We start from the raw sequence: 13,487 nt of genomic DNA on the forward strand, positions 1-13,487 counted from the left end.
TGCTTTTGAAACATTGAAAAACAAATTTTATACTATTTTAACGATAATTTTTAAAGCAAAAATTCATACGATTTCAAGACAATCTTAAGACGACGTTGGAACAATTTTAAAACAGCTTCGTAATCAGTCTGAAACATTTTTTAAGAAACATAGGAGTTGGTTTAACAATTTATGGATGAAATTTGAAACAATTGTTAGCAGCCTTCAGACAACTTTGAGCCAAATTTCACAACATTTCGAAACAATTCCGACAAATTTTAGTATAAGTTTGAAATTATTTCGAGTAGTTTGGAGACGATAAAAAATTTTTTTGTTGTTTCAAATTTTTAGACAATTTGGAAATAAATTACGATACGATTTTGAGACTAGTGAAGACAAATAATTTTAAACAATTCGAAAATAATTTCGTGACTATTTTGAATTAAGCTTGAGATGAGTTTTAAATGATTCTGACGAATTTCGAGACAATTTGCAATAGTCTGGAGACAGGTTAGGGATTTTAAAACCATTTATAACGAATTCGGATTTATTCTGAGACAATTTTATAACAAATTGAAAATGATTTCATGACAAATTGGAAATAAATTTGTCAAATTTCCGAAGTAAATTTAAATGCATTTTTACAGTCCTGCGACAATTTCGAAACAAATTTTGATTTGATTTTTTTACTATTTCAAGACAATTTTAGAGCTACTTCGTGATTATTCTGAAACAATGTTAAGCCGAATTTGGCATGATTTTGACAAATTTTGCTTTCGAAGATTTCAAAACATTTCTAGAGACAAATTTTGATTAGATTTCAAACTACTTTAAAGCATTTTTAATGGTCTTCAGACAACTTTGAAACGAGTTCTGTCGTCCTTCATTGGCACATCCGAAACTAGCCCGTCCGTTGGAGGCCTTTACTGTTGTAGCCTGCACTAACCGCAACCTGCCGTAAAAGCGTACGGTTCTCCTCGATCCACTTGGACCACCCCGGCACCGACCGGAGGAGTTCCAAGCATCGAACTTATATTCCCTTTATCCGCCGTTCGAATGAGTAACGACGATGCGAATGCCATTGGGATAGTTGGGAGAGAAAAAAAAAAAGAGAAAGAGATTCTCATCAGAAGCGAAAGAGAAACTAACCAAAAAGAGCATGTAAATACTACCCTCGTAGCCCATAGGTTCCCTTCACCTACAACCCACCGCCAAAGGTATAGACCCAAAAAGATATACGGCCGGCGGAGAATTACTTTTCATTCATTTTTGTTGAACTTTTTCATTCTTAAATTCGAAACATACGAAAGAAGAGAGCCCCCGGTCGGTCGGTGGTTGGTTGATGATGGATGAAAGAGAGACGGAAAGAAGGAAAAAAAATACGCCACTCTACTCTACAACTACTTGTCGATCTTAAATCGGGGCTTAGTTTGAAGCAGTTCGTCTCACGGAGTAGACACACGATTCGATTCGTGGCGCGCAATTTAGAATCCAGAAGGAGTGTGAAACAACGAAAAACCGTGTGCGCGTACTTGTCGGAACACGTTGTTGTGCGCGCGAGGAGTGGTTGCGAAAAAAAATCGGAAGCGCTCCCCCTCTACCTGGCAGATCGGGGGTCACGTGGGGTTTGAGGAGCAGTGAAAAGCCGGCTCAGTTGAAGATTTTTCGGGAGTGAAGTGTTGTTCCATTCATCGATCAGCCGGCACCAGAAGTGGTCGATCCGAACCGAGTGGTGGTCAACAGTTCCGTGTTCCACAACGGACTTTGTTTTGATTCTCCGGGGAATGCGTCCTGTTTGCTAGAGTGGCGTAAACGAAACGTTCGGATAGATTTGGCACATCCGACTAGTGCTTGTGCAATGTAAACTGGAAGCTGTCAGTCAGAGTGCGTGCATCTAATCGTAGATCGCGATCGTGCTCGGAAACCTTCGGGATATCGCCGGTGCGAATCACGCAATCACTCACTCACAGAAGCCGGAGGCCACCGCGGCCGGCGTGAGTTATTAATTAACCAAACGGATAAGATTAGCGATTGTTTTGCATCTAAAGATTTTCATTCATCTTAATTAACACTGCGCAGGCGTTGGTGGTGAAGAAGAGCTACGATTGACTGCGAATACAAACGAACAGATGAACAGAGAGAACGTTTAAGAAATATCGGCTAATCGAAAGGAAGCAGCAAAAAAATGTATCATCTAATGAGATTTACTTAATTTATGTATTAAGAAAGCCGATTGTTAGAGGCAGTCATAAATATTTGCGCTCGAAGGGGGGCCCGTGAATCGAGGGGGTATTTTGTGCCTCTGCCTTCCTAATTATTCGCCGTGCAGTCGGTTTCTATTCGGTGGCTGGTGGAAACTTTAATTTGTAAGTCAGTGAAGTATAGTCAGTCGCGCAACCCTAGATGTAAGAGTGAAGTGAACGGCTTAATATAGGTTTTTGTGAAAAAGCAATAAAAACCTCGAAACACACACAAAACAAACGCTCCGATAACGAGCCACCCGAGAAACGATACATCGGAAAAAAGGCAGATAAAATCCCATCATCATGACATCCATCGGTAGGATCACTAAACGACCTGCCGTACCACCTGTGCTGCTGATGCTCATGGCGATGATAGCGATCAAACAATGTAAGTAGACATTTATTTTATTTTTTTTTGCACAGATCTCGAAACCCCAATACTGTCAACCGAAAAGCAGGTTGTTCGTTTCCGGTTACGTATGAACTTCTGCTCAGTTCCCAAACTTTCTATAGCGACCTGGAAGGAATGTTGCATGTCTAAACGCTTGCAGCAGTCGTTGCGTGATTCACTGTCCCTCAAGGCGAATCAAGATCTTACCTACTGTACGCCGATTTAGCCGCGAATTCATGTCATAAATAAAAATTTGCCGCGAGGGACGGTACCTTCTGTGATGCGATTTTTAACCTTTCATCAATGAGTGTTTCTTTCAAATTGTATTTCAATTTCATTTAGTATATTGACCATACTTACTTGGGTTACTAGCACGATTTGCTCAGGATGCTCATCAATTCCGTCGTCCCGGTTAGAAAATATGCCTCCAATGGTAATTACAATTTCTTTCAAATTCGTTTAATGTGTTGATAATACTCACTTGGCTTAGGATGCTATATCGATTCCGTCGTCCCGATTAGAAAACATGTCTTTAGCGCTAGTCCTAGAAAATAATAAAAACAGATTCTCAATAGATTGCTTTCCACACATAAAAAAGTGATATTGACTAATACTTTGATCTGGCGAGTACGATCGTGATTATTCGCGAATGAAATGTTGCTGTCATCCGCAGGGTCACCCGTCTCTGGCCGATCGCAACCGGCATCGAGATTGCATCATCAAGACCTACCGAGTTGATCGGTGTTTGCTGCTTTGTTTCAACATGTTTACGAAACCGTTCCATCCATCAATTGTCGATTGTTTCGATTCTCTGTTCAAATCGGCCTTACAAGCCGAACCGACTAATTAGCGACTCGGTTGGTTAAACCACTTTCGATGAAGCGCAATGCGACAATTGTACTCACTGGCTTTTCTCACTCGTCAGCCGGGGACCTTTCATGTGCGTTCGTCGCGGCGGAACCCAAACGGTGAATCAGGCACAATTATACTACTTGTTAGTCTCTTTTTATGTCTTTATTTTGGACTGGTTTTTATTTCCACTAATTATAAGTCAGCTGAATAGTTTTACCTTTCGACACCTTCCGCCGAATGATTACCGCGCGTTCGGCCTATACTGGTCAAACAATCGCCATTGTCTTATTGAGAAGAACGGCTCTGGGAATGCCGACTGCATCCGCAACTGCCGGCCCGCATTGGGATGCTTTGCTTCTGACTGGGTTTTATGGCCGAAAAAGTGATAAAACCAATTAGGAACTATTTTTCAGGGCGAAAGAAAACTATTCGCCAGGTTGGGAAGGTTGTCAATTTTGAAAACACAGTTTTCCTGTGCGGAAGGAACAGTAAAAGAATCCACATTCTAGTAGTGCATTCGTAAAGATGATTGCGAGCAACGGTCAACATTGACTGCCCTGATAGATAGTATGTTAATGAACACGATGCTTCGACAGTCATCGTATCTTGTCTTCTTTCAAGCATAATTTTTCCGATATTTTCATGTCCAAAAGGTCAACTGAAATATTTTATGACTCCCGAAATATTTTATGATGCCTGGTTAGTAAAAACCTACACAGGATTTGTGTCTAGTATTGAGGAGAGTAATTTTTTTCAATCTTTTACTTGTTGATAGGATCTACGAGTCTATCCGACCGATCTAAAACCGTTACACTTCCAAAATGTTTTACCTCTTTATTCAGTTTTTCAGAAATAGCTAAAATCTTGTTTTCCAACAGGCATAAAACTTCCAAATTCGGTATACCAGCTGACTAGACATATCAAAATGATACACTTTTAAATATTCAAATATTTCAATACTAATCTTAGCGACAGTATACGGTTTAAGTGCTTTAAAAATGAGTTTAGAACCCAAAAAAAACGATTCGACGATACCTCAGTAATTAGAAAATATTGGCTCAAGTGGCACGACTCCACTGTTAACACCCTAACTTAGCTGTGGCTACCATGAGCCGATGTGTTCGTAGGCATAGGAAAAATATGGCACCTTGAAATCAAATCGTTGAAATACAGTGAAAATATTAATGGCCCAAGGTGGCTACCTTAAGTACAACATATACTATAAAAACCAACCAAGAAAAGGTCTGCTAAAGCTCAGTCTAATTGGGTAATCTTATGGTGGAAATGAAAAACGTGCAATTAAGATTAGGCGATTTAATGGCGATTGCCGTACGCATTAGGCATTAGGCATATCAAAACATCGGTTATCTTAGGTACACTAAAAGCTGCTTCAATTAAATATGTTTCATTTGTTTTTTCATACAAAACTTAACCAAATTAAGAAAATAACCGTTAAAGAACCTTGGATCCGATAGCCCTCACACCTTCTTGTCGACGTTCTTCTAGAGGATCTGAACTGTGGGCGATTGGGAGAACTTTTTCGACACAAATTTGATGTAATTTGGTTTTATTTATACCACTCTTAGGCGGTAGGCGCATAGTGGCAGAATACCAAATCACACCAAAATAATGTAAAGCTAAAGGGTGATTTTTAAACGATACAGGATTTGATTTTCCAAAAAGAAAACGCAAAAAAAATAAAATTTATGAAATCTTTACTGGAATCACTAGAACAATTAATATAATTTAACGTTTGAAGATGATTTCATGCAAATGTTCGCCGCGGCTCTGCTTTAGATGACTCGTGCGCAAGGTCCAATTTTGGCGCACTCTTTCCAACATATCGGCTGGTATTTCACGAATAATGCCACTGGCCCATAATCGACACCAACTGGTTTGAAATTCGTAGCTGAGCACACATTTTCGATAAAAAACAGTGGAACTCCATCCAACTTTACCTGCTCCCATTCATGACTAAATAATAGACCAAACGACTAAATTATACACCAAACTGAATCACAAGACACGATCCACGCCAGTGTTGCCAAAAAGATACCAGCAAAAAAAAATTACCCTTTACTACTTTCGAATTACCGATAGATTTGATTTCCGGAGATAATGTTTGGGCGTTCGTGAAAAAAGGGTAATGATTTCGCATCACATTGACAAAGCGCTTGCCAAGCCATAACTTTTTTTGTTTTAAACAAATACACTGAAATCGTTTTTTTTATGCGAGTTTACGTATCGCATAAAAAAAACCGCATAACTCTGAAAATTCGCATAAAAAAGTCGCAAAAAAAAACGCATAAAAAAGACCTTAGTGTATACTTTTTTTCCGAGTCAGAACATCCGTTCTAAGCCCAGAGCTCGAGTTTGTAGTAAATTTGCCTTAATTTGACTGTGTTTTTTTTTACTTTTTCGTTCGATAGGTCTTTCGGGAATTGCGACCATTCCAATCAATGTCCTAAACTTCTTCGCGCAATTCCTGATTTGAAGTCAATCTTTCTGCTTGTAACGCTTTGCAAATTTGCTTGTTAAAATTTGACCTAGGACTTCTTCTCTTCACTTTGACCATGGCCGGGTCAATCTTCGGACCGCATAATCAGTAACACCTTCTTGTTTCGCTAATGCTTACGAAAAGCTAAGTCTTAGTGTTACATTTTGGTCTAGAACTTGAGCGTTCTGACTTCGGAACCGATTCTTAGCGTACTAAAAGTCTCCGAGTAGCAATAGGAAAAAGTCACTGTGAATCGTTTGTCGGCATTGACAGATCTCGAAATTCCACAGCTTTCGTTCTTCAATCGATTGAAAAATTAAGCGGTCGGAAAAAAAATACGATTTAACGAATAGTACCTCACTGCGTAGTCGCCCGAAACCGTTTTCACAATATGCAAGCGGAACTGAAAGTTCCAACAGATTTCGGACGAAGGAGAAAAAATTTGACCCATTCTATGATCAATCGGAATTTAGAATAACACACGGAATGACCGAAATTAGCTCTGTGCCTAATTCGTATTGCTGTTTTTGAATTAGTTGATTTTAACAATGAAATTCCCAAAATAACTGTTAAATTAGTTGAAATTCAGTATTTACTTTGCTGAAAAAAACTCTTGTTTTTGGATAATGTGTTTAGTTAGCGAGTATCCTGCACACAAACCAACAAAATTTCATTCTAACACGAAATTCTCATTGGCAACTAATTTTGTGATTGAAGTCAGAAAATTTGGCTCTATCTGTCACCATCACTGCCGGAAGACAGCTCAAAGAAAACAAAAGTTTATTAGCCAAAAACTCAGTCTTGTTGAAACTGTTTGTCAATTGTTTTGATGTGTTTTGCATGTGTAACAATATATCCTTATTTAAATTGCCGTAAATTCTTAGTGGAGAGTGTATTTATTCAGCCGTCCGGAGTACTATTTGTACTCGGTTTTTGCTTTCCGAGTGCTCTAAGTTTTCAGCGGAAGAGTCGATTTCGCTGATTCGAATGAAGAAATTAGAGCAAAAACCTTATGAAAAAGAAGTTTATGTTTTGTTTATGTCATTTTCCGAAGTCGCTATCGTATTTTGCCTGCCAATATATAAAAGACAACCGCGACTGCAAAAGTTGTTTCCGGTAGTAGTGTGCCATCTAGTGGCTAGTAGTCACATTACAGTGTTACGTTTTTTTTTTCTGGTGACAGTGCACAATGTAGCTTCAGATTACAGAAGTCAATTCAACCATTTATTTGTTGGTTGAAAGAAACATTTCATTTTTCTATTTCAACTAAAAAAAACTAGTTGAATGGAAATGGAGTGTGTGTTAGCTAAGAAATGGCAGCACGTTTCATTAGTGAATTCAACTAAAAAACTACCCATTTCAACTAATGTTTTGTCATTATTAAGGGATGAGAATTAAAAAATCTAAATTAGTGAAAGTAGGTTTTTTTTAGTTGTCTCAAAAATAACCAACTAAAATCAGAAAATCAACTAATTTTTTTTTCCCAAATGCTGATTTCGGTCCTTCCCGTGCAGGAAAGGTGACCAGAATACCGATGCGGTTCTCTCGATTCTGGACTCGCTTGGCACTCATGTCGGCTCAAGAATTAAAATGATTAGTAGAATCGATTTATTTTGATTATAGAGGTTTTAACCCTAATGGTCATTCGCCTCTTCGGGCCAGAACATCTTTCTGATCCTATGTGCGTGGTTGGGAATCGAACCCAGGCGAGCTGCGTGAAAAGCACCGACCCATCCATGTTGTATGTAAATAAAATCAGTACACTCAAGGCTCTTTTTATGCGGTTATTTTATGTATTTTCATGCGACTTTCTTATACGAATTTTCAAAGGTATTTAAGGTTTTATTGTTCGGTCTAAGAAATGCACAAAACGTCGAGATCTGGTGTTATCTCGAAAAAAAAGACTAAGTTTACTCTCTGGGATTAGGCAATTTTGTATTTTAAAAATTGACAATTCTATCTTTTTAAAAAATTTTGTAAAACATTTGGCATACATTTTTGTTCGATTTCTGTCAATATTTTTCAAAAAAATTTTTTTTATATAGTACCATATCTCAACGTTTCATGAATTTTTAAGAGTTTAAAACTCCTTCCGAAAAACTATAGATGTCCAGTCGTTTCAGGTGGCCCTTAAACCTGAAATCCCAGTCTGAAATGTACTGGTGGCGCCATCCTTTGCGAATCGATGGAAGCTTATTTTGGAAACTGATACCTAAAATGTCTTTAATTCTGCGGTGCAAAACATACAGATGTTAATACCTATAAATCACAGACTGTCAATATTGTGCAATGATTGATATCCCGGAACGCCGTTTACAGGACATGACACAAATTAATCTGTAAGTCAGTCGACCTTGCCGCAACCGCAGACAGCTAATCAGCTTCAATAGAAAATTTGCCTGCCCCCTTCACTGAGTCATCGAACGCCCCTCGCTGTTGTACCATCGACCGGGGTGGTGTGATTCGTAACAGAAATGACTCTCCAATCACGCTGAATTGTCTTTCGGTTAGTCATAATTAACACGTGACTCGGACCCGTTCCATCATTTCAAGCGACGGCAGCACAGCAGCCAGGTATCGGTTACCACTTGACTATCCCCCCGGTACCAACGTCATCGCAGTAGGCCCTGTCAACTGCGAACCAACCAAGCACTCAATCAATTAGCCATTCACGAGCCGGTCAATATTTACCCAACCAAGTCGTGTCTTTCTTCGTCTGACCTGGTGTTGGGGAACGTTCGGTCGGATAGTTGCACATCCTGCCCGCCCGCATTGACACACCGCAGAATCAGTGTCGCCCTCCATTTCTCCTACCTCCTATCTCCTATCTATCGTCCGCACGCTTCGGGTGAATCTTGGTGGGCATGGCCAACTACGCCGAAGTGACAACCAAAGCGCGGTAATGCTCTGCGGCAACGGTGATAGACTTCCCCATTCTGTTTAATTTAACTCAACACTCATTTAGCGTTCCGCCCTTCGTCGAGTCAGCGCTCGTTTGCAGTGGAAGTACGGTGCAGTAATTAAATTATTTGTAGAAATAATGTTTTAACATAAATTTTGTGCACTAATTATTGCTAAAGCTCGGAACCGACCCGGTTTTTCTTGCTCTTGTGACATTCCGGAATGGAATGCGAAGCGTAACGTAAAAAGCAGGTCTGCTACTAATTAGATTGGCGCCGCTTCCACGTGACGATCGGGAGGAGACACCATTTTCCGAAAATGACGATTGATACAATTAAAAGAGTACCAGATTTATCGCCCACCAAAAGGTTCGGTTGAAGTTGGAGTTCCCACGCACCTGGAGCAGCATGTCCTTTTATCATCCCACTTTCGCGGACTCGTTAAAAATAATAAATGACAGCGGGCGAATCGCCGCCGACATACAATGCAAACCACAGGATGCACAAATACAAACACACACACAATCCGGTCGAATTAACAAAATCCGTGATGAAGCCAACCTTATTGTGATAATCCTTCCCGAAAAAAAAACTATACAAGAATAATATAAAATGAAAACCTCCGTCATCAGACCGCGGGGCCAACCTCCGCAAAAGCCACAGGAATGCAGTCTGCAGTTGAGCTGCAAAACCGCAAGCCATCGGGCGGCGGCGGCAGCAAGGTGGCCGCAGTCGACTCTTGGCCGACGCGCGCAAGCGAGGATGAAAAATCGATCCCGGAGCGACCGAACACGACATTTTTTCTTAATTCCAATCTCATTTATCACACGCCATTCGAGAGTAACGACGAGAAGCCATTTGCCGGGGCGGCAGCTTCCTTGGGCAGCCTTCGCCAATTTGATCTCGATGAGGGGCCGCCGCGTAGGTGTCACAACACTCTCCCGAGTCGGTCTTCAGAGGAGGAGTGTTGCAAAAAAAACCGAAACGTCGGTGGTACGTACGAAGAAACAGAGTAGGCCATGAGAAATGAGTGGTTCCTTTCGGAACCTTCTTCGCCGTACACACGCGGACAGACGCGGATTTTTACTGTGCGAATGTTTCATAAGGCTATGTTCGTTTTTTTTTTTCTTTTCATGTTCGTCTGCCTCTCGATCTTGATGCTGGTGAACGGGTTTATTTTTTTTCTACTTCAAGTTTTTTGGGCTTAGTGATCGTCATCATTAGCGATCGAACGACGGTCCACGGAACACCCCGAAGGATACTTGAGCGTACAGTGACAGGGAAGCGATCCAACGAAATAAGTCAACATGAGGTCGACAATAGCAAAAATTTTGCGCGTGTCGTTGAGGGTTTGCTATTTTTGGAATCCAACTCAAGTAACTAGAAACTGTGCTCTCGAATACGATATTTGCAATCGAAACCAGCCGCCGGCTTATCTGCCAAATGTTATCTTGTTCGGTTAGGCCCAGTTCTCATAAAAATCCTAGAATAACGACCTGCCGACCGCACGGATCCGGGAATGGTTGACAGATTGAGAGCACGGTACGAACGCGTGGCCAGAGAATCATTCGACGTCGCTTTAATTACCTGTCCTTCTGGTTTTACAGTGCCTTCGTCTGCTTCCAGCAGGTACCCGATCCGGTTTTATGCTCGAACCCGCCGCCGGCCAGAATGAAGCACGCTAAGAATTCTGTTTCAGTGTTTCCTGTGTCGTTTAATTGCATTTTAATTGACAGTCCACCTGTCTCCTTGGAAACGGCTAGATCGCATGTCATGACTTCGCCGCTCGCGCTTCGGCATGGCCTTCTTGGACGGGTGCCCGATCTTTCACTTGGAACATATGGTTAATCTGGCGGTTCGGTTTTTTCGGTTCGGAATTAGAAAAACCTTCTCTTTAACGCTCAATTTAGAGTTTGAAATGAAAATAGTCTTCTGTTAGCCCGCGGGAATAGAAGCCATTTCTCGGCTCGGTTCGGTGTTCGCTAGGTGCTGAGAACCGAAAAATGAAATTGAATCAATTTCCATTGGCTAATGATGCTCGTTCGTAGGCTGAGGTTTTCGAAGGTGGTTTAGTCATCTCGCAAACTTGCGGCTGAAAAAGAAAGGAATAATGACAAGATGCTCCAAAGATCAATGCTCCTTCTGTGTACAGACGAATCAGTGAATTCATCATCTCCGTCGTCATCATCATTACGAGTCATCACCTAAAACGACGGCCGAGAGGTGGTAGTAGCCAACCGAAAAAGAAAAAAAGAAGCAGCCAGCGAAAAGTGATCGCGAGGCTAATTTGAGCTTTTCGTGGAAGAAAATTATCGTTATTAAAAAATACCTCCCAAAACAGAGGTAAAAAAACAACAAAACACACCGTCAAACACCGGTGGGGAACAACAAAGAGATGATCGCGCCCCGATAGCGAAAGAAGCGCACGTCATCAACTCTCGAGTGGCGATTGCAAGGGGCCGAGGTGTAGAAGAAGAAGACGAAAAAGAAGTGTGCAACGCGTGCGCTAGATAAAGATCCAAGTAGGCCGTTGTCAACACCGGCTTGTTCCAAATCTGTCATCGTAGGTTGCTTAGAATCATCAGATTTAAAATTTTTAGTCACAAGTGCAAATTATTACCTATCGGTGTTCGAATGCAACAATTTCGCTATTTGCCGGAGGTGGAAATCAATCGAAACCTCAAATGTAAGAGCGAATATAACAATAGGCGAATTGATCATAATGATATTTAATCATCGTAATCCACCGACGGCCGCGGCCCGATCGCCTCAATCGCCGACCGGGACAGGAAGTTGCGTGTGGGGTAGTAAATTAGTAGGGACCTGCCGGAAAAAAAAACAAAAATGCACAAACTGTCTTGTTTTAGTGGCGAGGCAAAGGAGGCGAAAGCTCCCGAAAACCCCTCGATCGAAGGGGCGAAGCAGTAAAAAATGACTTTTTTTTTGTTCCTGCCTAGATCGGTACGAAAATAATCCACAGGCAACCGTGAAATGTTGTTCAGTTGGATGGAAAATTTATGAACCAGCCGAAGCCGCCGTCGTTTTTTACACCGGATCGCATGACCATTCCGCGGATTAGATCGGAATTAGATTCGGCGAGAGTAACTGATTCGTAACGAATCGGAGATTGGATTGCGAGCTGCTGAACGAAACCTAGCTCTGTCCTGTTTCGGATTTGGCGTCCAGCAGCAGCAGCAAGTCCAGCAGATTTTTCGGAAGCGGCGTTCCAGAGATCGCATTAGAGGAGGCCCTCTAGTCCGTAGCTAAAGCGTGCATGAAAATTTGGAACTGGACATGAAATACCTTCTTCCCAGTAGTTTTACATCGCAGTAGGCTGGGAAAAGTTGCGCTACTTTCGTTCGTCGTGAATAGACGGCACTACTAACCGTTTTTTTTTCTTCTTCTTCTCTGACACGTACATCAGTAGGCTGGGGGAATTCCGTAGAACGTTGCACCTCGTCTAAGGGGGAAAGTGGATGGAGTTTTTGTTGGGTTACTACGATCGTAGAAAATCGTAATTTGTGTCAGATGAGTGAGAAATAATTGTTTCCAGAAGACACATCGGTCCGATGATGTCATTTATCAAATGTCTAAAGCGCACATTTCCCATGGGAACAGTTTAATTAGTTCCGGTGGAATTTACGAAATTAGGTGGAATTATTCCTGGAAGAATTCTTAGTATGTCCATTTTGCTAGTGCATTTTGAGTGGACAGTAAATTTGAAATGATAAAAAAACAACGCAGAACCTAATAGTCCTACAAAAAGAACTAGTTCTGTTGTTTCGTTCTGCTGAAATTTTGAATGTTCCTTCAAAAAAAATTAGAACCATAACTTATATCTTGTGATAAAAACAAATTATATAATAGTGAGTACTTTTTGGCATGTATTTATACCAAAAATCATTCTCCTTTGTGCAGTGTAAATAGAGTAGATGGAAATAATAGTGAAGAATAGCTTAGAGTGAATAGCGTTAGACCCTAAGTTTATAGAATTTTTTGGATTCATTTTTATGTGAAAAACTTGAAAAAAACTAACAAAGAAAAGCAAGTTTTCTTGTCGAAACTCGTTCGAGAGTCATTTCATCGAAAGTCGTTTCATCGAAAGTCGTTTCACCGAACGCCGTTTCTCCTGAAGTTGTTTCACAAAACTCCGCTGAGAATAAAAACTTGAGAAAACTAACGAAAAATAGCGAGTTTTCTTGTCGTTTAACCGAAAGTCGTTTCACGGAAAGCCGTTTCGCCGAAAGCCACTAATAAATTTTAAGAATAGTAAGTTTTCTTGTCGAAACTCTTCGAAAGTCGTTTCACCAAAAGCCGTTTCGCCGAATGCTGTTTCGCCAAAAGTCGCTCCATGACAATAAAAAAGTTGAGACAACTAACAAAGTAAACCGAGGTTTCTCGTCGAAACTCATCCGAGAGCCGTTTCGCCAAAAACCGCATAACCGAAAGCCGTTTCACCGAAAGCTGTTTCATCGAAGCCGTTTCGCTGAAAACCGTTTCGCCGAAAGCCGTTTCACCGAAAACCGTTTCACCGAAAACCGTTTCGCCGAAAGCTGTTTCATCGAAAGTTGTTTCATCGAAAGTTGTTTCATCGAAAGCCGTTTCACTGAAAGCCGTTTCGCCGA

General features: G+C 41.0%; 1 protein-coding gene across 1 annotated transcript in view; it reads left to right on the forward strand.

The window, feature by feature from the left end:
- Positions 1–1,401: 1,401 nt before the first annotated feature.
- The window catches only part of LOC131430130 (uncharacterized), a 71,188-nt gene continuing 59,102 nt past the window's right edge, over positions 1,402–13,487 (forward strand). The window contains exon 1 of the mRNA XM_058594854.1: positions 1,402–2,610. Coding sequence (XP_058450837.1) covers positions 2,526–2,610 — 85 coding nt within the window. The 5' untranslated portion in view covers positions 1,402–2,525. The remainder of the gene's footprint in view (positions 2,611–13,487) is intronic.

The sequence above is a fragment of the Malaya genurostris genome, chromosome 1 (genome assembly GCF_030247185.1).
Source record: "Malaya genurostris strain Urasoe2022 chromosome 1, Malgen_1.1, whole genome shotgun sequence".
NCBI lineage: Eukaryota > Metazoa > Arthropoda > Insecta > Diptera > Culicidae > Malaya > Malaya genurostris.